The following is a 25738-nucleotide window of genomic DNA, read 5'->3' as shown; positions in this document are numbered from 1 at the left end:
TGAAGGGAATTCTAAAACAGTTCCAAATATGTGCTCTGCCCTGGCAGCGTCAAATGCACAGCCACCCAGGGTGACTAATGGGAACGGAACAACAGTGACATTGATGGAGAAACTGTATGTTGGCTATAAAACCAGCCTTGTTGTGTGGGTGGACGTGCGTGCGGTCCCTCTCTAGTGATTAGCTCTTCTTAAGAATCCCCAAAGGTCTCAATGTGTATCACACTTGTGCTTCGAAGTTGGAGCTCTCGCTGAAACGCCAGATCCGCTTGGCTTAGTTCCATTGCACAGCCTGGACGTGTTGACAAGATGCTGCTGGGTCCCACCCAGCCCCTCCCCAGCCCTGGCATTTGCCTCATCTGCATTACTCGGCGAGAATGTGGTCAGGGCACTGCAGAAGTCAACACAAAACGAGGAAGCTCGGAGAGCCTCCTGAGCCGATCAGACCGAGGGCAGGGCCTCCGGGCAGGGGGCCTAGCCAGGGCCGTGGGCGCCAGCAAAGCCGGAAGGCCCCAGCTGTTCTGAAGCCTCTTAGACTTTCCAGTTTCAAGTCAGCGGAACTCCCCCGGGTCTCGGCTCACCACCGGTTTGGTTTTTTTTGGTTTCGGCCACTTCCGAGGGGCTACTTGTGGGCCCCGCCCCTTACCCAAGACACGCCCCCTGACGCAACCCTGGGCGGGGCCAGGCGCCTTTGGCCCTCGGCGCTTCTGGGCGAACTCCGGCTCCGAGCGCCGCCCACGTCCGCCCGACCCGGAGTCGGCGCCTGCGCAGTTCGGCTGGGTCCCCGTTGTCAGCCCTCCCCACCTCCCTAGCAACCGTCCTCGCGCCCGCCTCCGCCCCTAGGCCGCCTTCGCGCACGCGCTCCCCTTCCGGCCTCCGGCCCCGCCCTCCCCGTCACCCGTAACAACCACTCGAGCCTCGCCGGGCCCCTCCCGCTCCCGCCCCCGCCGACCCCCCCGGCCCACTCGCCGGAACCGGCGGCGGAGCTGCGGCCGGCCGGCAGTGGAACGGCGACGGCGCCACGGAGCCGCCGGCATGAGCGCCCTCGGCCGCCCCGCCTCCCCGGCCCGGCTTTTCTGACGAGAGGTAGGCGCGCGTCTCCGCGGCGGGCTCCGAGCGCACCCCCCGTCCCGGCCCCTGCGGGCGGCCTCCCGGCCTAGCCCACCCTTCCCCGGCCCCTCGGCCCCGCTCGGCTTGCCTCAGCTCCGCCGCACGGATCGGGAGCGGGCCTTCCTTTCGCCCCGTCTCGTGAGGCTCCTACAGTCGCCCCCTCCCCGCCCCCATCACCCCCTATCTTCCCGCCCGGGAGACCCCCCCCTTTTTCCTGGGGGAAGCGGAGTTTGGGTTCCCAGCCTGCCCCCCATGGTGCATCTCCCCGGGTCTCCCTGGGACTGGGGGCCCGAGAAACCGCCGCGCCGGGACCCTCCCCACCCCCGCCCTCCGCCAGATGGAGCCGAGGGCCCGGCCGCCCCTCCAGCCTGTTTGGGGTGGACTCGTTGAGTCCGGCCATTGGCTAATTTTAAAGCACCGATTGTCATGCAATAGAGGGCTGCCCTGGTCCTCGGTGCCGCTTGGCCGTTGTAACTCCGGATTCCCACGTAGGACGTTGGTTTGGACCAGAGCATCCGAAGCTGGGAACTGGCAGGAGTTCAGAAGCTTGGGAATTACCAGGTTCTTGAGCGTAGTCGCTTCGGGTTCTGCCAGGCAGTGGAATCCCGAATGGGTGTTACGGGAGTCTTAACCGCGCATTCCTCTTTTTTTTTTTTTTTTAACTTCTCTCCCCATCTCTACAACCCCTTTACATACCCAGTAAGTATCCTCTCTTTCTGTGGAAGATACCCTAAAATTAAATTTTCCTAGTTAAAAATTTAAAAGATTATCGAATTCCTGCTGTGCACCAGCATTATCAGGTTGGCAAAACTAAACAGAACTCAATCCCGGCGCACCAGGACCTGCCAGTCCCAGAATCAAGATTAATGACGGCATTCCAGTTGATTGTGGTGGATTCAGGAGTTTTGGCTCTGAGTCTCCTGATTTTAAGATTTCCCCGGTGGCTCAGACGGTAAAGCATGTGCCCACAATGAGGGAGACCCGGGTTCGAAACCTGGGTCAGGAAGATCCTCTGGAGAAGGAAATGGCAACCCACTCCAGTACTCTTGCCTGGAGAATCCCATGGATGGAGGAGCGTGGTAGGCTACAGTCCATGGGGTCGCAAAGAGTCGGACACGACCGAGCCACTTCACTTCACTCCTGTTTTTAGAGTTGGAAGTCTTACAGTGTTATCTCACTCTGAACCTCACTTCACAGAGGTGGATCTGAGTCCCGGGAAAGTCAAATGACTTGCTTGAGGTCGCCCCGAGTTACTCTTTAGCAGTTTTTCTTTAGCTGCCAGATGTAGCTGTTTGCTGCCAGAACCTGGTCTTTCTGAGAGGTATGTGAATCATACTAAATGTAATTAATATGGGTAGGAATCATGAAATAAAATATACCTTTGTAATTTTTTCTTTTATTACAGCTAGACTTTGGGCTCCTTGAGGATATTCCGTTTTGTACTTTTGAATATCCTCTCATTGTACTTAGCATAAAATAACTTTCTTAATGATTATCCTCAGCAGGACAGGTAGGCTCTTTGGATTTATTTTTCTTTCTCCCTTTTAAATAGGGAAGTGAAGTCCCATAGAGGGCTCCAAATAAAAGTGTGTTTTTCAGAAAAATCCAGTTTAGGCTGAAGCCAGCCTTTGAATGTGCCCCTGGAGAAGGATTCTTGAAGGGTGAAGTAGGCTTGAACACTTAGTTGATTGCGTCCTGATATTACAGCTATTTGAGGCTGAAAAAGTCAGTGGAACCTCTAGCCAGAGGGCTTGGAGTGTCTGCCATTTGAAGACTGATCCCTGAAGTTGTAGCCTGTGCAGTTAGAAAATGGAGATTGACAAGTTTCCTTTGAAAATAGCTTTTGAGGAGTAGCCCATAAATTAAGACACAGTAATATCTTTTTTTTTTTCCACTTGTATTTTTGTGTGTCCTGGGCTTAATATCTTGAAGTGCCACCATTTTTATTTGGCTTCTTATGGAAGTTGAAGAGAAAATGATTCAAGAACTAATTGTACGGGTTATTAGAATAATTGAATCTCGGCATTTCACTTGCTGGAAAGGACCCAGGGCAGCCCCAGGAGAGGCGGTGAGGCTGGTAAGGTAATTGAGTCCTCCAGCCCTCAGACCAGTGCTCCTTCCCTCGCTCCACTTGGACTTTCTTCACCTTTTCTTCCTGTCTTCCTGCCTTCCCTTGCCCTTGTATAATTAAGCATCATCTTTTGACTTTTGTGTGCATAGAACTGTGATCTATTGAGGTTCCTTAGACTGTAGTATGTTGTGTAAATGCAAATTTTTTCCATATCATGGTTATTTATCACAAATATTTGTGTTTTGCAGGTGTGAAAGGATTGCTGTTTTATCGCAGTCATGGTGCAAAAATACCAGTCACCAGTGAGGGTGTATAAACACCCCTTTGAACTAATTATGGCTGTAAGTACTTTGCAGTTTACTCTCTTGCATCTTATCTTCTTAGGTGTCCAAATTTGATTATCTGTTGCTCCACTTTTACATACTCTGTTTTTATGCTTATGAACTTTTGCAAGTTTGTGAAGTTGTTTTTAAACTATAAGTCTCTGAAAATCAAAATCTGCATTAAAAAAAAAAATTTATCTCAGGGTTGTGTGTGAATTTAAGTCAATTCTCCTTTTGAAAATACAGAAGTGGGATTGTGACTAAATAATTCTTCCTCTGGATTTTGCTCCTTTTTTGTTTAAGTAGAAAAGGGATGTGAAGAGTGTTTTTTTTTCTTCTGCTGCTCGTTTAGATTGAGGGTGAATTCACTATATGAAGCTGAGCACTGAAGGATGGAGCTTAATTTACAGGATTCTAAGGACTGTGCTGAAATGAGCTTCCTCCACTAATATTAAATTCTTGAGTCATATTAGAATTCCACAAATGGGGTAATTAAAAGTCTTAATTTTCTTTGTTATTTACCTAAAGAGATTGGCTCGAAATAATAATTTCATTAGAGGCCAAAAAAAAAAAAAACCCAGACAAACTTTTTCCAGTCTCTTTTAGATTACTGTAAGGCATCCTTCCCCGAGGCTTCAGCTCATGTGCTTTTTCAGCTGGTCAGAACTCTGGCTCTGGCCCCAGTTTAACTTTGTGACATTTCTTGCTGCCTTCTTTCAGTTTCTAAGTGAACAATTCTTTTCGCTAAGCGTCGGACACGACTTAGCAACTGAACAACAACAAGTCCTTTTTCTTCCCTGTCTCTTTTGTGTTACCGTTACGATGTAATATATGACTGGAGGATACCTTGGTCATGAAATACACCTTGATGAAAGTGCCAGTCTGAACCAGAACCTTTCAGCCCAATGAGAGACCCTCAGCTCCTCCTGGTCCCTTGTAGTTAGCCCCTATTTTGACTCTGACCAGAGATGACTTTCTGTGTCTCTTCTGTGTACAAAAACTCAAGTGTTTTTGCATCTGGCTGGCTGCTCAGCATCATTTGTGAGATTTACCAAGATCAGTTTAGTTTTGGAAAACAAAACTCAGGTCCTCTCAAGGGAACAATTTAGATTTAGGGTGTCTGTTTCTTAAATTGAGGTATAATTTACAGACAGTGAAATGATCACATTAGGTTTACAGTTTGATCAGTGTTGACAGGGAGTGACATGGATCTCTGTCAAGATGCAGACCCATTCCCTCCTTTACCTCAGAAAGTTCCCTGGTGCCCCTTTTCTGCGGTGTGAGGTTTGTGTGTGGGGGGGTGTTTTTTACTTCTGTATTTTCCTTCAGTCCTAGGACTGTTCAGTGTTTTATGTTAATGGCTTACCAGGAAGGCTTGCTTCCTGTTTGCTGGGTGGGTTGTTTGATCGTAAAGAGCAGAGATCCCACTGTGGCCTAAGAGGAGGGGATATTGTTGTTGGAACACATGCTGTGTGTGATGGGATCATGCAGAAATCCAGGAATGTGAGCCTGCATGGGCTGAACTCCAGGAACCTGGCTTGGGGGGAGGGAGGGTGTTCCCAGCAGCAGTTGTCCCCGAAACTTCACCCTTCCCCCCGGGACTCTGCCTTTGCCACTGACTGCTCACATGCTTTTTCAGCTGGTCAGAATTCTGGCCCCAGTTTGACTTTGTGGCATTTCTTGTTGCCTTCTTTCAGTTTCTAAGTGAACAATTCTTTTCGCATTTCCTAGTTCAGATTCTAGAGATACTTGATCTGATCCTCCCTGCCGCCCAGTCCAGTCTCAGGATGCTGGCTGGCCTGTGGATTCCTTGTGGGGCTTGGTCACCTGTCCCTTTCTGGTTGGCAGGGCTGGTGGTGCTAGGAGATAAGTGTGGGGCAGTGGAGGACAGTGAGCCTTGGAGATGCCCCAGGGTGGAGGGGACAGGCATGGGACTGTTGCCTTACGTTTTCTATTATGTTAAGGACGATTTTTAAATATTGCTGCAACCCTGATCATTTGAGGCAAAGGCTAGTCTCTTAGGCAAACACTTGATAATAAAGAGGTATTTTGCTTGCCTAATGTTCAGCTTCCTTCTTTTCCTTTCTTTACTGTTTTCAAAATGCTATAGTTTGCCTTGTCATATTTATGCAGGGATTTATAAAAGAATTTGAAATTGAACTTCTCAGCCACCCCTCAATCTTTTAAAATTAACTGGTTTTTCACTCGCTTCTGTTTTAAGCAGTAGTAAAATTTTTTGACTTGGAAGAAATTATTTTTTAATCTGAAAATGAAATATATTACCCTTTTCCCTCCAGATGTAGGTAGAAACTAGAATGTAAAGGCTAGTGATTTTTGTGGTGTCCCTTGTGCTTTTCTCACTGTAATTGTACGATATGATAAAATCCTCAGTGTTTTCCTTGCTTTATTTTTCTCTTATTGAGGAAAAACAGAAGTACAAAAGAGTTACTCTAAAATATTCTTTTCAGTTTATTCAGAGTGAGCGAAGAGGCGTTCAGTTAATGCAAGAACAGAACTATAATTTGAACAGAACTATTTTTGAGACCCTCCGAAAGTGACTGTGCTTCGGTAGCCACAGCAAGTGGCAGTGACAGACGTGTTCGTCAGGTAGCCAGTTTGTGGCATTCACAGGGATCCAAGTCCTGACTTACAGGGTCCTGTGACGACCGTGGAAGGAAGCGCCATGCCGTCCACTTAAAGCCTCTATCTGTCTTAACCAAGAGTTCTGTTGTAATTTAGAACTGCCAGAATATGAGGTGGGAAGTGCCTATGTCAGTAGTCGGTACATGGTAGGTATCAAGTAAGTTAATTATTTTGATTGATTTAATGACAATCTACCAATTGTTTGGGGGTCAGTATACTTGATATAATTAAGAAATCATCTAAGAGTTAATGGTAAACAAGCAAAACTGAAGTGAAGGTGTTTCAGCAGGCATTTGTGGCATCTGAGGGGCATTCTGTTGTTAGATGTGAGCCCAGAAACAATGGTTGGTGCTTGGGTGAGTTGAGAAGTGCCCCGGCTGAGCCCCCTTTGACGGTGAGGAGTCTGAGGCTCAAAGAAGAGAGAGCTTCCGCAGGGAGTTGGGGTAACGTTTGCCCTTCTTTTTTTTAGAATGTGTGTCCTGGAATGTTTGTGGAGGATTTTGTCCTTGAAGAGTGACCTTTCCAGGCTCAACCAGAAATGTTTTCTGGGGCTGCTCTGCCCAACCTGTGGGAGGAGAGCTTAATCTGTGAAGGACATTCTGGTCACTTGTGCCCTCTGGTATATCTGTGGTCTCCCCTGGCCTAGTGAGGTAACCTCCGAGAACGGACTTGGGCGGCAGGTGTGGTGCTGAGATGCTTGGATTTGAGTGTTTCATTTGGAAAGTTCTGAGATAAAACACTGATTTCAGAACGTAAACATTTTCAGGTCCGGCTTCCTTTCTCCTGGCCTTCATGGCCTTTCACGCATGATGCAGAGGAGAGTGAGTCCATGGAGCAGAGGTCAGTGTGGGGTGTAAAGGGGGGTCAGGGTGCAGGTGAGGCTGAGGGAGCCATGCCTCTGTGGTCACGGCGGCGAGGAGGCAAGGACAGGTCTCTGGTGCTTTTCTCGGCTGGGACAGCTGCCCCTGGACTGCTGGAACACGTGATGGCAGAGGCCCCGCTGCTAATCTTGTGCAGCCCCGTTTTATTTATTAATTTCTTTGGCTGCCCTGGGTCTTCCTTGCAGCACGCAGGATCATTAGTTGCGGCATATGAACTCTTAGTTGCAGCTTGTGGGATCCCGTGCCTTGACCAGGGATCGAACCCCGGGCCTCCCCCGTTGGGAGCGCGGAATCTCAGCAGCTGGACCACCAGGGAAGTCCCAAGCCCTGTTTCTCTGTGGGCTTCCCGTCACCCGACAGCTCTGCTCACGTCCACTCCCCGAGTTCCCTGTTCTCTCCATCCTGTCGTGGGCTCCCAGACCTTGTTGGCCGTCTGGATCCCTAGCCGACGCACCTTCTAGTTGGTGCCCTCGAGTCACAGCTGTCTGCCTCCCTCTCCTGAGCCGCTGCCTCCTCACTCACAGGCTCGTCCCTTTGGGCCTGGCTCATCCCTTTGGGCCTGTGTCCTCCTGCCGGACACGGTTCCGCCCGTCAGCCCTCTGGGGAAGTGATCGCTCTTATCAGTCACATCTGTTGTAAACCGGTTTGCATTTTCTCCAAGGCCCTTCGTATCCTGCCTTCCCTGTTGAAGCTTATTTCATAATTGCGCCGACTTCCCAGCGTGAATGTTTCCATCTATTCTGTGCTGTCCCTGTTTGCCACTATGTCTTTTCCGGCCCCCCACCCGCTTCCTTTCAACACTTCCTTCCTTGCCTTAGATGTTCACCCCATCTAATCTTGATCTTAGCTGGCCCACCCCTTGGCCTGATGGCAGCTAAGAAGCCCTTCGTGTTTCTCGCCCTTTCCTCTGACTCCTTCATGGTGCAGACAGTGGTAGGTGGTTAGTTTCTTTTATTCTGCAAGGTGCCCGAGTATTGCTCTCTAACTATTGTATGTGTTCCTCAAGGGGAGAGACTTTGTTTTTCCCTTGTTCCCTCCAGTGCTGGTACCAGGCACGCGTAGGCACGCAGATATGTTTGATCGGCTGCTGTCCATTTGTTCCCTTGAGCTCTCCGTGTGAGGACTTGGGAGGTAGGTCTGATGGTTGAAGCTCAGATCTGTGATCTGTCTTCAGACAAGGGCTCTGTGTTTTCTCCATAGAGGAGAAGTAGCGTGCTGTGAGCCTTCAAGTAACCAATGCCTCCTGGAAGAGCAAAGCCCTTTTGTGATGAAGTTGGCTTTTTTTTTAACACCTTCATAAATTATGCAGAACCCATTTGACAGATTTTGTGGTAGTTTAAGTGGTATGCTTTTACAGGTTGAGTAACCAAGAAACCCTCTTTTGCAGCGTGCTGACCGAGTGGCTCCCACAGCAGCATTTGCCTCTGTTCCTCTCATTCTCTTGCTTTCCTTTGGTTTGTTTCATTCTCTGGTTTTTTCCCTTCCTTTCCTCTTTCCTCAGATATCTCATGTCTTCCTACCAAGACTAGAGGATGAAAGAAGATTTGCTATGATTCTGGGTGCAGAGTTGGGCCCTGTCTCAGACTTGCTCTGTAACCTAGTGACTAGGCTGGTCACTCGTGCAGACTGTTGGGAGGTCTGGAGAATTAAGCAGACCATAGACGTGCCAGTGGGAGAGGCAGGGCCTGGAAACATCCATGGCCTCTCCCCTCCCTTTCTGAAAGCCAGCCCCTGTCCCACGCCCAAATGCAAGGTGAAATGAATCAGCAGAGTCATTTGTTGACATGTGAACTATGAATGTGTGTCTCTTTAAAATAGACCTTTGTATTTATATGTAAACCTTTCTTCATCCATTCAGTTTATGCATTAGGACAGTTGGGGAGACATGTGGGGGACCCTGGGGTGGCTTGTGCATCGCAGCGCTGTCTAAGGGGGGCTGTACACCAAATGCAGTCTAGTCTGCTCTTTCTAGGGTGAGGGTGAGGTGCGCAGAAATCTGAAAGGTAGAGCCCACCCCCCACCCCCGTGCAGCTGTTTCCGGGCTGTTCCTCTGTCCTGCTGGAGCCCATCTGGCTTTGTCCTCTTGCTCTGAGGCAGGTGGCTGCCCCCTAAAGCCCCATGTGCCCATCTGCCCCTCCTCCTCACCCGAAGATCCCAGGAGCCCCTGACCCTCTTCCTGATTTTGTTTTCTTCCCCTGACCTGAGTCCCATGCATATTTGGTTTGTACCTTTATTTTAGTTATGAAATACTTTCATCCCATCTTTTGTTTTTCTTTTCGAAGCATGTTCTCTGCCTCTCATCCTAGATTTTATCCCTGAGCCTTTTTATGCTTTCCAAGTTTCTGATAATTAAGTGTGTTATTAAAATACATCTTTTTCATTAATGGAGGTATACTTATATCTTCAGTCAGCCTAGTATGCAATAGAATTTATATTTACTCAAAGGAATAAGCAGTCTGCATTTGGGGGTCACCAGCTTAAAAAGTTTTGTTCAGTGGAGAGAAACAATCCAGTTTTTCTGTTGCTACATTAAGGATCCTGGTCAGTTTATTAATAGTGAGGGAGATTGTACTCTTTTCATTATCAAGTTTTTGAATGCCACAGTGTAAATTTTGTTCCATTTAGTAAAACCTGGAATGTGGTCAAATTTACTTAGCTTTGACGATGAGCAATCATATTGTGCTTCCATCACACACTATTTTGTACAAAATCAGGCTTTTTCTTTTCTCCTAAACCCACTCTCCCAACACATGATGCCTCCTGAATTACTTTTAATGTGCTGGAGTGAAGACAGCCGTGGTTCGGAAGGGGATATTTCAAGAAATAAAGCAGGATCTGATTCAGCTCCTTGCCTTCTTGATTTACCTGTTTTTGTCAAGGAAAAAAAAAAAGGGTAAACCTTGTCTTATAGAAACTTCAAGTATGCAGAAGTGGAAAGGAAGGTTTGATAAATGCCCGCTTGCGCATGGCGCAGCTCTGAAAGCGCCAACGTTTTGCCTGTTTGTTCCATTTATTCTTTCCCTTTCCTCCCGCTGCTGTATGTAAAAAGCAGATTTCAGGCATCTTGTTAGCTCATCCTGAAACATACCTTGCACTGTAAAGACTTTCTCTTTTAATGTATGGGCTTAGCTGCGTCAGGTCTCTCATTGGGGCACTTGGGCTTCTCTCTAGTTCTGGTGCACTTGTGGGGTCTTAGTTCCCCATTCGGGGATCGAACCCACGTCCCCTACGCTGGACCGCCGGGGAAGTGCCAGGACCTTTTTCTTTTTAAAAGTAACCACAGTGTCATTATCACACCCGAGAGGAGGACTAATAATTCCTTGACATCATCCAGCGCCAAATCCTTGTTCAGACTTTCTCTGCTAACACAATGTCTTTTTAATTTTTAACCTTCTTTGGATTCTCCTTCAGATAAACCTTAGCGTTCAGTTCTTATATTTCTTCAGCCTCCCCTGTTCCCTCACATCCTCCTCTCCCTTTGTCTCCTCTCGTGTCATCGGTTTGTTACAGAAACTGGGTCATTTGTCCTTTTCAATTACCTTAACATTTTGCTGATTTAATTGTTCATTACGGCCAGTTGGCACCGGGAGGAGTCACAGACCTCAAGTCAGTCAGTTCAGCTACTTTTTAGCAGCTTTGTCTAAACATTTGCTGATATTGCTGATAGGTATTGAAGCCAGTGATTATCCTTTGTAATTTTGAGTTGCAGATAGGATGCAAAGCATTTTTTCTCAAATTAAACTGGGTCTTTCCAAACCCACTTCGTTGATCTACTGTTCATAGAGAGCAGTTGAAGGGAGTTCATTTATTGGCAGATCCGACTAAGAGGCTCCCTACGTAGTGTCCGTGGTAAGAGCTTGGGGACCACCGAGGTGCAAGGAGGGGTCCCGGACACCCTGGCCTGTCCTTTGTTCATCCTTCTTGCTTTACAGCCCTGGATGGGGATGTCAGTCTGGTTTGGGAAGTGCTCAGAGATTCACTGAAGAGAGAATTTTTGATGGGCAGGTGTGATCATTGCTCTTTCTTGATTTTTAGTCTGTATGAGTGAAAACAGTTTTATATGCTTCTAGTGGGATAATTTTACATGTTGCAGCAAAAGGCATGTATTGCAGTAACAATTCCCTTGAAAGGTACAGTTGATCTTGTTTTATTTGTTGTTGTTGTAGATTTATGTAACTACCACCCTGTAAGATAATTGCTGTATATATCGTGATGTGTGCTGAATCCTTTTTCCATTCAGAAGTCTGCCATGTTCATTTCATAGCTCTCTCCTACATGGCTTGCGTTAGAATCTTCCCAGTGCACTGTTCACACGCGTAGTGCGAGTCTGAGTGAGTGAGAAGCGTCCGGTGCCTGAGCGTCTCGTGTGTTTGGCTGGATGACTGGCAGAGGTTCTCTTCCTTCTGGCTCTCTGCCCCTCCCTCTGGTCACCCTTGCTCTTTTTCTTACTCGACTCGCCTCCTTGCTGCCTTGGGTACAGATGGGCTCTTCCTCTAATGATAACTTGTTTTGCTATTTCAAGACCCCCTAGTTATTCAACTAGTTTTGTGTTTTCTGGATGTCACAGTTTTAACTTGTGGTTGATGCTGTATTATGAATATCCGGCTCTTTTACCTGACATCCCTTCCTGGCCAGCCTCATCTAAACCCATGGCTTCAACTGTCAGTTTATAAACCAAAGCTCTCAGGGCTCACCCTCAGCCTACACACAGGCGCTTCCAGGCGTCTAGCCAGCTCTGTGCTTGGAGAGCCCCACCTGGCCATTCCAAGGCAGACTTAGTAGGTCTGAACAGTACTCACCCTTCCTCGTGCCCACACAAAGAGCACACCCAACGGAACACACGCAAGCATGTTAAAAACAATGACATTCCTCTGAAAAGCTCTGCCTTTCCTCTGAACTGCGGCTTCTGAGGAATGCCACCGCAATGTGCTGACCCTCAGACCCGGAGCCCAGGCACCCCTGAAAGCCCCCACCCCCCCGGCCCCAGTGATGGCCGGGCCCTTGCCCGTCCCGGGTGTCTGTTGGCTTGGGTCTGAGTCGTCCCCTCTGACTGTGGGCTCAGCCTCCATCACAGCTTCCTTCACGTCCTCTGGACCCTGAATCCCAACCCTGTCTGCCCCACTCGCTTTTTCTCAGGGTTGCTGACACCGAGTCTCCCAGTTGGATGTCTGACCGCATTGCTTGCTAGTTTAAAATTCTCAAGTGGCTGCACCCCACCTTCAAGATGAATTCAGATCCTTAGCTCTGTCCTGGCTTCTAAGCCTCCTCGTAGCCTCGTCTCCACAGGCAGGGCCCTCACGTGCTCCCCGGTCGCGTCTCTGGGGTCGCTGGCTGTTCACCAAGTGTGCGTCTGTTGCTGGCTGCGTGCTGGAGGGCCTTTCTCCCTCCTTCCCTCACCGATCAGATCAGTTCTCGGAGGAGTTCCCACCCTGTGCTGTGTTGTCCTCCTGTCACCTGGCTGGTCCCTGCAGCTTGTCACCTCTCTTTTCACACAAGCATCTTCAGTGGGGGAACCAGAATGTTTTGCTTTTTCTCCTGAGCCTGCAGAGAAGCCTCAGAAATTGATTTGTCTGAAGAATAAACTAGTCCTGAGATGCGCACTCTGGCTTCTGCCATTACTTCTGCTTCCGGGAGTGAAAATTTTAACAGAAGGTCGCATTGGAACATACTCTTTTGGTTGAACTTACTACTCATACTGTGTTTTGAAGGAATCTGATGCAGTTTGGTTTTTGAGTAAAATCGAGTTTATGTTCAGTGAACAGAAGCTTATAATTACTATAGTTGTCTGAAAAATGTGTCCTGGTTTTATGTATTACTTAGTGTTTGAGTGGCTTTTTTCCCATAGTGATGAATTTGTTCAGCCACTAAGTCATGTCTGACTCTTTGCGACCAAAAAACTTCCTTTCCGTGGTTCTCCTATAGAACATAAAATTCATTTAAAAATTCTTGACTCTGATAGAATGGTATTCTAATTTTCTTTTTTCTATCTCTATAGGTTTAAACCTGGAGGTTGGTTATTACATGACCCTTTTTCTTAATTGAATAAGTTACTCTGTAACATTAGGTAATTCTAATCATAAAATGTGTTTCTTTTCCTAGTTTAGTGCCTATATCTGTCTTAAAAACCAAGTTCAGAACTAAAAGCTGCAAGGTATATATTTTAAGAAGTAATTTAAGAGATAGTTGTATTGCAGTATTTATGCTATTAATATTTAGAAAGCTCTTCCCCAAACACATCCTGTCTTTATTTCATTTAACACAGAGTTGGTCTGGGATGTAAATTGTGACAGTTCGAAATTCTCATTCTCGGCTGCGTCAGGATTTCTGGGGCAGGCCCAGCAGTCGGGTTTCACAAGCCCCGGTTCTGATGCCTGCACGGGTTGGAGGACCACTGGTTCGGATGTCCTTAATTTGATTTGTACCGAATGGAGTAGGAAGAAAGAAAATTGGTTTCAGTTATAGCTTTTCCCTACTTGAAAATCTTGGCAAGGATAGATTTTTGTAGCAGGTTGTGTAGTAGAGACTCGTTCATTGTGCTTCCTTCAGAAGGGTTTAGCGTGTGCTAAAAGGCTGTTTGCTGTGTGTGCTTCTCCAGACTGTTCTTTGCGAGTTTATTTAGTGATACCAAAACTACGTTAACAAGCATGTGCCTGTCTTAACTGAATTATTTGTGTGGCTTTATTTGCTAATTTTCAGGTGGAGTATAAAAAAATATTTATAATCTTTTTATCATGTGGTAAAATATACATCAGGTTTACCATTTTAACTATTTCCAAGTGTACAATTTGGCTTCCCTGATAGCTCAGTTGGTAAAGAATCTGCCTGCAATGCAGGAGACCCCAGTTCGATTCCTGGGTCAGGAAGGTCCCCTGGAGAAGGGATAGGCTACCCACTCCAGTATTCTCGGGCTTCCCTTTGCGGCTCAGCTGGTAAAGCATCCGCCTGTAGCACAGGAGACCTAGGTTCAATCCCTGGGTTGGGAAGATCCCCTGGAGAAGGGAAAGGCAACCCACTCTAGTATTCTGGCCTGGAGAATTCCATGGACTATATAGTCCACGGGGTTGCAAAGAGTCGGACACGACTGAGTGACTTTCACTTTCAAGGACGTTCACAGGTTGTATGCCCATCACCACCATTCATCTGCAGAACATTCTCATCTTCCCAAATGGAGACTCTGCCCCCATTAGACACTGACTCCCCATCCCCACCCCTTTCTACTTTCTGTCTAGGTACCTCTTATACGAGAAAGTACACAATGTTTATCCTTCTGTGACTTGCTTATTTCACTTAGCGTATTGTCCTCACAGCTCCTTCATGTTGTAACATGTCAAAATCTTTTTCCTTTTTAAAGTTGAGTAATCTTACGTGTGTGTGTGTGTACACACATACACACTACGGTTTGTGTATCCATTCTTTCTTTGGTGGACAGTTGAGCTGTTTCCACTGTTCGGCTGTTGTGTTTACTGTTTCAAGTCTAGCTGACTTATTATATCAGCCAAAATACTTGCACATCTCTATAGATTTTTTTTTTTGTCTTTGAATTTAATCACTGTATTTTATTCCACCTGTTCAAGATACAGCTCTAGTTTGCATCTCACGGTTGCCTTTGCCGTTAGTTCATAACAAAGAAAGAACAGCATCTGAGAGCAGGTGTAGAATGATGAGCTGGGGGGATGCACTGTGGGGGGGCTCCCACCATAAAGGAGGGGATGTGGTAGAGAAAAGAGAAACGAGCACTTCACGGTCCGTGAGGCCCAGCTTGTGTAATATGCGTTTAATAAACGGTGCTTGATAGATACTTTCCTGATGGAGTAGACCGACTCCTGCTATCAGCCTACTGACGAAGGCGCTTTTATTCTGGTTCATGAGGCCGGATAATATTTCCATAGCTCATTACATTCTTTTATGTGGGCAAACACATGGCATCTATAAAAGCTGACAGCTGCAAGTCCCTGGAACACCAAATGCTCTTCTGAAGTCCACGGACTCATTTTTTACACTCTGGAAAAGTGAAACAGCGCTCTGCCAAATCCAGCTTCATTTGAAGGAGAATATGCAGAACTGCTATTTTTATTGTCACATACACTCAGTTTGCTATTAGAAAGTTTTATGGATTAGAAATAGTTTTGGAAAGTCCTGGCATGTTTTGGATTCTGTTGGATCAGGAATCAGTCACTTGACTTGTAAATTGAAAAAACTAAGAGAAGAGAAACCCTTCGTAACACTCCAGACATTCTTGTTTGCCTAGGGCTCAAGTAATTGTGGCCTATGAAACATTTGTCCTTCAAGATTTATTGACAGTGACAGATATCTTAAGTATAAAGATCTACTGAAAGATGTGTATACCTCTGTGTTTTCTGACTAGTATCCTTTAATTTTCTAACTGGAATTGGTTAATGTTGTGCTTTTCATTTCGATATACCGTTATCTTCTGCATCTGTTCATCTGTTGATGGACCATTTAGGTTGCTTCCATGTCTTGGTTATTGTAAATAGTGCTGCCGTGAACATTAGAAGTGCACGAATCTTTTCAGATTATAGTTTTCTCCAGATACATGCCCAGGAATGGGCTTGCTGGATCATATAGCGACTCTGGTTTCTTCAGGAACCTCCATCCTGTTTTCCATTGTGGCTGCACCGGCTTACATGGCTTACATTCCTACCGACAGTGCGGGGAAGTTTTCCTTTTCTCCACAGCCTCTCCAGCATTTGTTATTTGTAGACTTTTTAATGAAGGCCAGTTCTGACTGGTGTGAGGTGATATCATTGTGGTTCTGATGTGCATTTCTCTAATAATTAGCAATGTTGAACATCTTTTTCTGTGCCTGTCGCCCATCTATATGTCTTTGAAGAAAATTAGGTCTCTTAAGGTCTTGTGCCCATTTTTTGACTGTGGTTGTTTGCCTAACAATACTGGTTTAATGGTTGAAAGCAAATACAAAAAGAATAGAGGTGGAATTAATATGTAAATGATGTGTTTGAGCCAAGTGTACGCTAAGTTCCTCTGCAGACAGGGGGCTGTACAAATAAAGACTTAAATAGAAGTGGTAGGAGTGGTGAATCACCAAAGGCGTCCCTTGGTGAGGGCCTGCCAACGTCCCTTGGTGAGGGCCTGCCAGCGTCCCTTGGTGAGGGCCTGCCAGCATCTCTTGGTGAGGCCTGCCAGGTTTGAAGGCAGCCGTGCCCTGCTGCTCAGTCCCATGTTGAAGGAGGACTTCGTCTTCAACAAATTGTCATCCTTCTCGTTAAATGTATATTGTGTTAGTTTGAGTTTTATAATGGTATGAGTTTTTGCCTAGTTTGTACATATTTAAGTAACATTATAATGAAAAATAACTGGTCAAAAGGTCCATCTTTTAAAAGGGATTACTCAAGCCATTTCTCTTTGAGTTAGAGGTTTGGCTATACTTTCATGAATTCCAGATCCATCAGCTCCTTAAACTGGGTTTTGTTTGATATGCAACCAAGGTTGAAACCAACCAGAGGTTCGAGAGGGGGATAAACATCCAGTTGAGTGGCTTGTTGGCTCAGCCGTTCTCAGGGGTAGTGGGCAGCCCTTCCACATGGTGGGTCATGAATGATAGCTCTTTGACAGTTGTTTTAACTGAGTATTGACTGGTGAGGCTAAGAGTGGAAACTTGGGATGGCAGTGTCTTCAACTTCCGCGTCTGACTTAGAGCTGTGGGAACTGACACTCTGCTTCATCACCCTGCGGGAGAATGGTGGGGGCGGGGAAATGTCCTTCTGTGAAGTTTGTGATTCTCGTGGTCACATTTCTTTTTCATGATGGAAATTTTCAATTGTGAAGTCCTCAAATCAACTGTATTATGTTTTGAACTTAAAGCTTAAAACTTTTAAGTCTGTTTCATTAGAGATTGTTAGTTGTATAACCAGAGGCAAAATAGGGCTGGAGCCACAGAGGGGCGGGAAGCAATTTCCAAACAAGTTCTGCCTTCAGGGGTCTTCTTTTCTCCTAGAGGGGAGTGGTAGGACAGGCCTCTGTGCAGGGCTGTGGGCACCCCGTGGGCAGCTGAACCCAGTGTACAGCCCATTGGGGAGATCTGGTTGCTAGGCCCCCTGTGGGTCCCAGAGCTGAACCACCGTGTAAGAAACACTTAAAGAACATCTAAAAGCTCCAGGATTAAGGATGAGCTTGTATGGGGTTCAGTGTGCTTCTGTCTCACTCATGGCTCACACTTACGTGGGTAGGCTCTTCTCCGCACTCTGCCCGCTTTGTTGAGATGTAATTGACATATAACATTGTGTGTGTTTGTATGTGTGTTAAGTCACTTCAGTCATGTCCGACTCTGCAATCCTATGGATTGTAGCCCGCCAGGCTCCTCTGTCCGTGGGATTTCCCAAGCATGAATCCTGGAGTGGGTTGCCATTTCCTTCTCCAGGAGATCTTTCCGACCCAGGGATTGAACCCGTGGCTCTTACGTCTTTTGCATTGAAAGGCGGGTTCTTACTAGCGCCACCTGGGAAACTTTTAGTGTTTGTTTAAGGTGTAATGCTTTATGTACATTGTGAAATGATTACCATAAAAGTTGACATCCATCACCTCACAGTTACACATTTTTTTCCCTTGTGATGATAACTTTTAAGATCTCTTAGCAACTTTCATGTGTATACAATACAGTGTTGTTAAGTATAGTCACCATGCTGGATATTACATCCCCAGGACTTACAACTGGGACTTAACTTTAGAGGTAGGTGCTTCTCTTATTCCACTTTACAAATGAGGAAACTGAGATTTAAACTGCTTGCCAAGTGACCTGGCAAGCTGTTTGCCCCGACTGCCTCGCCCACTGTCTGTGGTGCAGGTGCCACGGTTCTGCGTGGCCGCACACACGCCCAGACCACCTGCAGCTTGAGTCACCTCCATGCAAACCCGGATCTTGCTTGTCATCAGGACAGCCGCGGACCCTGGGCTTCTCTGACTTTGGACAAAGCCACTTTGCCTCCTTTGCTTTGAGGCTCCTCCCAGTCCTCCTCCCCCGCCGCCTCCTCCCTCCTGCCTGATCTGTACTGACCCGGTTCCCAGCCAGGCAGTAAGCTTCCCCCTCGGGCTCCATCTTCGGTGGCTCGCAGCCAGTCTTCCTCTTTTCTGTAACAGAAGGCTGGCGCTTGTAGGTGGTACCACTGAGATTCAAATGAGGGCCTGCTGACACATGAGCCCAGGCTCTGCCTTCTGGCTCCCTGGTTAGTGTCTTGTCCTGAAGTGACAGTGCTGGAGGCGAGGAGGGAAGGGACGCTGCGGGCTGGCTCAGTCCAGTACCAAACAGTTGGGTGGCGGGCGGTGGGGAGGGAGTGGCTCGGAAGTTGCTAGGAGCTGTGAGTTTAAAACAGTTTGAGGCCGTGTGTGCTGGTGCACTTGGTTAGACAGTTATACAAGGTTGCCTGGTGGCGAGGGCTTTGTCCTTGAAACAGTAGGTGACTCTCCAGGGCTGTGGGAATAGTCTAATGTTTACATTCATCCAGGCTGAGATGGGAGCTGAGCCATTGGTTTCCTGACGGGAGTTCTTTCCCATCCGAGTGTGTTGTGTTTCTTCATTCTGTGGAACATGTTACTAGCATTAGTGTTAAGCCTGATTCAGGGCTCCCTGTAACCAAAACATTTCAGGGAACGTCTTGTTTCCTCAGCAGTCCCTCTCCCCCCACTTAGTTTATGAAAGTTCTCTTTCAGCTTTGATCGTGTTAATCTTCAGGGCCATATCTGCTTCTAGCAACTGAGTTTAGTGTAGAATTAATGAGCTATATAACTAAATCAATATATTTCTTGTATTTTCTTCATACTACAGAGGGAGTATTTTACTCTCAGTCCCTAAGTTGAAGTGGTATCATTTCTATCTTTATTTCTGTTGACTTTTTCTTTTTCCTTATAGAAGCAGACCTCTATGATATTATTCACACCTGGTTCCTTTTTTTTTTCTTTTTTTTTAGTGGGCTAATTATAAACTTAAAATGGTTTCCAGCCAAGTCTCATGGAAGATAAAATTGTCATTTTAGCCTGGTGAGCAAGGATTTTGAGAGTAAATTTTTTTTTTAAGCCATTCACATTAGATTCTCTTCCTCTTTCTGTGCCAAGTTAATCAGTTCCTGGACTGTGGGTGGCAGTGTCTTTGCTTATTGATCAGACACCCTTTTCCTCTCTCTTTGAGTATTGTACGAACTCTCTGTCAGGGCTGCCAAACACTCTTCCGTTTTCTTTTTCTTAATCTTCTACAATTCTGCACATCAAAAATGAAGAAACTAAGATGAAATGGAAGATGAAGAAGATGAGTTACTCAATGATGCCAAGTAAGCTTCCCAAGGAAGGCCCTCTCTGGGACTGGAGCTGGGTCTTCTCTCCCAGGGCCCATCCCCTGAGACGTGACACTGCTCTGGGTTCAGATTCCGGGGCTTGACTTCTCTCAACCTCTGATTCCTCGTTTTAAAGTGGGGAGAAGCTCATTTCGCAGCAAGAGTCGGCCTGGCGCGTGCGTTATCCTTTGTGAACCCGCTTGCCGTGGTTGTGAAGGCGCCCCTGGGTGAGCGGCGTGGGGGCTTCTCCTGCCTTGTTGCCCCTTCGTGAGAGCTCTCTGTGGAGACGGCCGTGGTCTTTCCCGCCTGCATCCCAGGTGCCTGCTCTGCAGTGCTTGTCATGGGAGAGAATGTTGAGTAAAGGATGTTATGAATTTCTCTAGGTTCTTCTTAGAAGAACTTTTTAATTTTCCAATAGCTCAGGTAGTTCATAGGCTATTCCCTTTGGCCAAGGTGTTACTCGACTCCTTTTTTTCTTCATACTTAATAGATTATAATTTTTAGAGCAGTTTTAGGTCTATATTACAGAAAATGGAGCAGGTAGTATGGAATTTCTGTACACCCCTCTGCAGCTTCCCCTGTATTAACATCTTGTGTGGTGTGTTTCTTTCATCGGTGAGCCAGTGTTTATATGTTGTTACTAACTAAAATCTACCATCTCCATTAGGATTCACTGTGTGTTTTACAGGCCTTTGGGTTTTGACAAATGTCTAACGTCCCATGTCCACCAGGACAGTGTCCTTGGAGTGGTTTCTCTGCCCCAAAACTCCTCTGTGCCCATCCTTCATCCCTACCTTCTCTCCCTAACACTCGGCAGCCCTTGGTCTTTTTATTCTCTCGGTAGTGTTGCCTTTTCCAGTTATCAGAGAGTTGGGATCATACAGTCTGCAGCCTTGTCACATAAGCTTCTTTCAAAGCTGTAATCATTTAAGTTTCTCCCACCTCTTTTTGTGGCTTGATAGTTCATTTCTCTTTATTGCTGAATAAGACTCCATTGTGTGGATATACCACGCACAGACTGTTTATCCATTCACCTTTAGTAGGACATCTTGGTTGCTTCCTGTTCTTGGCAATTATGAATAATGTCTTGGTGCTGCTTTCCTTTTCACTTAACCTTGAGTTTTCCTGCTGTGCTGATGACGGCAAATCAAGCTTCTTTATCAGGAAATACTGGTCACTATTAGAAATGCTTCCCAGAGTTGGCCTGCCAATTAAGACTATATGGATTTATGTTTTTATTGTTTTTTCCCCACTTTATTGAGATGTAAATGACAAATAATAAACTATATCTTTTAAAGATATATAATTGGATGAGTTTTGACATGTGTATACCTGTGAGACCATCACCATAGTTAAGTTAGCATTGTAAGTCAGCCAAGAAGATCAGAGCAACTTCTTGAACTTGAAATGTGTCTAGTGAGACTGAAGGACTGAATTTCAGTATTGTTTCATATCTAATTAAGTGTAAATAGCCATGTGTGGTTGGCGGCTGCAGATTATGGAAGAGGTGGCTCTAGAGCGCATCTGCTCGTTGAGTAGAACGGTGGGGGTTACCCTCCTTATTCACATTCATGCTCTCCTCTCCTCCCCACTTCTCTCTTGGGTTAAGTGTACATAGTCAGATTTGTGTGTGTAAGTTAGAAGTGCATTTGTTGAGACTCCCTTGTGTAACAGAGAGCAGTTAAGTACAAGTGACAGTCCATTGGCCTTAACCCTTTCTGTTTTATTTCAAATTTTTATCCTTCACTGTTTTGACTGGTTGGCGTGGGAAAATAATTAAATGGAACCCGTTACAGTTAATCACTTAGATTTAGGAGTGGGCACACAACAGCCTGCTGTCTGTTTTTGTTCAGTTCAGTTGCTCAGTCATGTCTGACTCTTTGCGACCCCACGGACTGTAGCACACCAGGCTTCCCTGTCCATCACCAACTCCCGGAGATTACTCAGACTCATGTCCATCGCATCGATGATGCCGTCCAGCCGTCTCAGCCTCTGTCGTCCCCTTCTCCTCCTTCCTTCAGTCTTTCCCAGCATCAGTTTTCCCGGCGTCTGTTTTTGTACACCAGCTAAAATAGGTCTTTATGTTTTTTAGTGGTTGGGAGAAATTCTCGACTGTTTCACGGCATGTGAAAAGTATATGAAATTCAGATTTCAGTCTCTATAAATACAACTTTATTGGAACCGAGCTCTATTCAGTTTGTTCACATATTGTCTGTGGCTGCTTCTGTCCTCAAAAGGCAGAGTTGAATATTTGTCACAGACACTGTCTGGCCCAGAAAGCTGAAAATATTTACTGTTTGGCCCTTATGTGAAAAGTTTGCTCACCCCTCTTAGATTTTTGAAGGCCTTTATGCAGAAGTTGGAAATTTAACTTGAACACTGGACCATTTGTATTTGATAGAAGGTTTGATAGTAGAGGATAATCAGTTGGATTGAAGCTCATTTGTTTTCATTTTAAAAATACAGTCACTGCTTTACCTGGCTGCCTTGGTCTCAGCTGTGGCACCTGGGCGCTCATTGTGGCGCACAGGCTCGGCAGTCGTGGCGCGTGGTCTTAGTTGCTCTGCCGCATATGAGATCTTGGTTCCCTGATCAGTGGTCGAACCCTTGTCCCTTTGCTTTGCAAGGTGATTTCTTAACCACTGGACCACCAAAGAAGTCCCTGTTTGTATTTTGAATAATGTATTTATAGGCAGAGGAATTTGTGAACGAATGAATAAATTTTAGAGCCCTTGGAGCCACAGTTCCCTAAGTGTGTTCTGAGGCACCCCAGAGCACCTGAGGGCTATAGGACAGTTTCCGTTTTTGAGGAAGCACCGTGATACTCCACATTTCATAAACACTGCAAACTCTTGGTTCAGGGTAGCTCACGGCTTCGGGATCACACTGCGCTTCCTTCGATGGTGCTGAATTTTGTGCGGCTGGGGCTGCGGTGGTTGCCGTGCACACCGACTACGTGCAGCAGGAGCTCAGAACAGCAGCAGCGTGAGTCTGAGAGGAGCACGCACACGTCCTCAAATCTCTCGCTATTTAGGGCTGAAGCAGAAACGTTTTCTCCTTCAACTTAAGAAGTGTACTATTTTTCAAGTGGTTACTAAGTTATTAAGACCCAAATGCTTTTTAAGTTGTTTGGACCCCATAATCTAATAAGTGGTATTTCCTTTGGCCTCGGGCACCGTGAAAAAGTTGTCGAAATTCCAAGGGTGCCATGAACCCAAATTTGGGAACCTCTGGCATTCTGCACCAAGTGACAGTGCTTTAAGGACAGATGACTCCAGATAGCCGATCAGAAATGTCATGCATGGTTATCTTCAAGATAATAAGTCCACTGGAAGTATGGAGCCCCCAGGCTGTTGTCTGAAATGTCAGTCTTGAGATCTTTCAGAAACACGAAGCAGTTTGGACAAGTATGGGCCATAGTTTCTAATCTAAATTAACATGCGCAAGATGCAGCTCGTCAAGCATACTGATTATCCTTTGAGTTTTATTTGAAAATCCAGTAGCTCTGTCAGTCTGTTAAAGCGTGTTAACAAAAGTTCTTCTCCTTTAACAAAAACATTTCATGTTTAGAACTCTTGGAGCAAAGGGGTAGATGTGAGGAAAAGGAACTGTGATGTGTTGATGCAAAATCCCTCAGCGTTTCTTCCAGGGCCTGCCCGTCCCCCTCTGTTGTGTAGAGTAATACACGATGAAATGGCTCCTTTATCAAAAGTAAACAGAACTGGTTAAATCACTGTGTGCTAACTGTGAGGGTAGGTGTTGGGAGAAAAGGATGTGTTCCTGGTTTAAAAAAAAAATTGTCTAAAATATTTGTAGTTGCGAGCGTTTTGGTGCATTCTGTGTGTGAGCTGTGCTCTCACCATCTGTTCTTTCAGCCATAATTGTGCCTTCCGCAGTCGTCACACAATCACATTTCAGTGAGAAGGCTCTAGCAAAGAAATCAGCTTCCTTTGTTGGGTTGCGTGAGTCTCTTAAATACCCTTTCCTTGGACCTATGGCACCATGGGTTGAACTGAAATCTTTCTCAGACTAAATACTACCTCTGGAAAAAGTGTGTTACTGGGATCATGGAATCTGAGGTTGTGTAAGATGAATTCATAATTTAAGCTTCAGGTATGTTTGATCTTAGAGGGAAATATGCAGGTCAGGAAGCAGCAGTTAGAACTGGACATGGAACAACAGACTGGTTCCAAATAGGAAAAAGAGTACGTCAAGGCTGTATGTTGTCACCCTGCTTATTTAACTTATATGCAGAGTACATTGTGAGAAACGCTGGGCTGGAAGAAACACAAGCTGGAATCAAGATTGCTAGGAGAAATATCGATAATCTCAGATATGCAGATGACACCACCCTTATGGCAGAAAGTGAAGAGGAACTAAAAAGCCTCTTGATGAAAGTAAAAGAGGAGAGTGAAAAAGCTGGCTTAAAGCTCAACATTCAGAAAACTAAGATCATGGCATCCAGTCCCATCACTTCATGGGAAATAGATAGGGGAACAGTAGAAACAGTGTCAGACTTTATTTTTTTGGGCTCCAGAATCACTGCAGATGGTGATTACAGTCATGAAATTAAAAGACGCTTACTCCTTGGAGGAAAAATTATGACCAACCTAGACAGCATATTAAAAAGCAGAGATATTACTTTGCCAACAAAGGTCCGTCTAGTCAAGGCTATGGTTTTTCCAGTGGTCATGTTTGGATGTGAGTTGGACTGTGAAGAAAGCTGACCACTGAAGAATTGATGCTTTTGAACTGTGGTGCTGGAGAAGACTCTTGCAAGTCCCTTGGACCGCAAGGAGATCCAACCAGTCCATCCTAAAGGAGACCAGTCCTGGGTGTTCATTGGAAGGACTGATACTGAGGCTGAAACTCCAATACTTTGGCCACCTCATGTGAAGAGTTGACTCATTGGAAAAGACTCTGATGCTGGGAGGGATTGGGAGCAGGAGGAGAAGGGGACGACTGAGGATGAGATGGCTGGATGGCATCACTGACTCAATGGACGTGAGTTTGAGTATACTCTGGGAGTTGGTGATGGACAGGGAGGCCTGGCATGCCCCCTGGCGATTCATGGGGTCACAAAGAGTCAGATACAACTGAGCAACTGAACTGAACTGAACTGAGAGGGAAATAGCTTGGGGCAGATTAAACTTTTATATGTGTCTTTGTAGTTTTAGTATATTCATTATATTTTCTGGTTTGATCTTATTAGCAGGTTCCAGTCCTGTTGCTGTGACTTGATATATTGGTCCATCTGAAGACTGGGAATGGAGGGAAGTGACTTGGGATAAATAGAGAACTTACCTAATAGAGTTGTGTGTGCCATCTTACCATGGTTCGTTTGCTGCTCTTGTACTGCTTTGAAGATAGCTAATCTGGTTGGGTTGTCAGTAAGTAATTGTACGAATGAAGTATGTTATGACTAACTGAATTATAACTTTTCCTTTCCTTCAAAGGGCACAGATATCCACAGATTTTGGGTTTGTTACTGTCTTGTTAAGTATGAGCAGTTATTCACAAGTAGCATCTGATTTGGAACCTCAGTTTCCAGGTAGAGTGTGAGGGCCCACCCAGGGCTGAATTGTGACCACACAGGGCCCCTGGGTTCCCTGGTTCATTGTCACTTTTCATATCTGCAGTTGGCTTAGAGGGACATCCTGCGTTTGAATTCCAGCTTGGCTGACTTTCAGTTCTACTCCTGTTCCCCCCAACCTGGAATGTCCCCTTCTCTGCAGGTTACTTCTCTAAAGCTGCCCACCCTTCAAGACCCCCTGCAGACTACTGCCTCCGTGAAGCCTCTGGAGCCACCTGGCCAGGGCATTGTCAGCCCACCCCGTGTTGCTCGCCTCTTCTTGGGGGCCCCTGCTGCCTTGTGTACAGGCACATGTTCCTATGTCTCCCTCTTGTGTGTTCTCTAGAACCTTGGCATAGGGCTGCATATACAGGCCCTCTTTACATATGTGTAATTTGAGAGGCAGAATTAATAGAAATATAACTTTGAGGGACTAGGGTCAATTTGTCACATTTTCTTGATGGGTTGTATATTTTTTTGAGGACCAGCAACCCGGGTTCAATCCCTGGGTCGAGAATATCCCCTAGAGTAGGAAATGGCAACCCACTTCCAGTATTCTTGCTCAGAAAATCCCATGGACAGAGGAGCCTGGTGTGCTGCAGTCCACAGGGTTGCATAGAGTCAGACGCAGCTGAGCAACTAACAGTTCACTTCATGACTTCAATTTCTAAGAGAGTCTAAAGCGACAGTTAACTTTTTCACTCACTGATTCTTCCAGTGTAAACCCGACCTGTTTATGAAGGTCATGTCTGGTGCCATAGGATAGCCAAGTTTCTCCATGGAAAGCAGCTGGCTTAGTGTGTTGGCTAAATTGAGTATGAACAGAGTTCAATTTAAAG

The 25738-nt window shown here is 46.0% G+C and overlaps 1 protein-coding gene across 6 annotated transcripts in view; it reads left to right on the top strand.

The window, feature by feature from the left end:
* Positions 1–998: 998 nt before the first annotated feature.
* Positions 999–25738, top strand: part of SEC14L1 (SEC14 like lipid binding 1) — a 46185-nt gene continuing 21445 nt past the window's right edge. The window contains exons 1-2 of one of the 6 annotated variants that reach the window (XM_027974154.2): positions 999–1083; positions 3427–3519. In XM_027974154.2, coding sequence (XP_027829955.1) covers positions 3457–3519 — 63 coding nt within the window. In that variant the 5' untranslated portion in view covers positions 999–1083; positions 3427–3456. Of the gene's footprint in view, positions 2429–3426 lie in introns of those variants that run through there. The other 5 variants (XM_042256310.2, XM_060394978.1, XM_060394977.1 and 2 more) reach the window with 5 other exon arrangements.

The sequence above is a fragment of the Ovis aries genome, chromosome 11, assembly GCF_016772045.2.
Source record: "Ovis aries strain OAR_USU_Benz2616 breed Rambouillet chromosome 11, ARS-UI_Ramb_v3.0, whole genome shotgun sequence".
Classification (NCBI taxonomy): domain Eukaryota; kingdom Metazoa; phylum Chordata; class Mammalia; order Artiodactyla; family Bovidae; genus Ovis; species Ovis aries.
The sequence above is the reverse complement of the archived record's forward strand: the minus strand, read 5'-3'. Positions and strand labels throughout refer to the sequence as shown.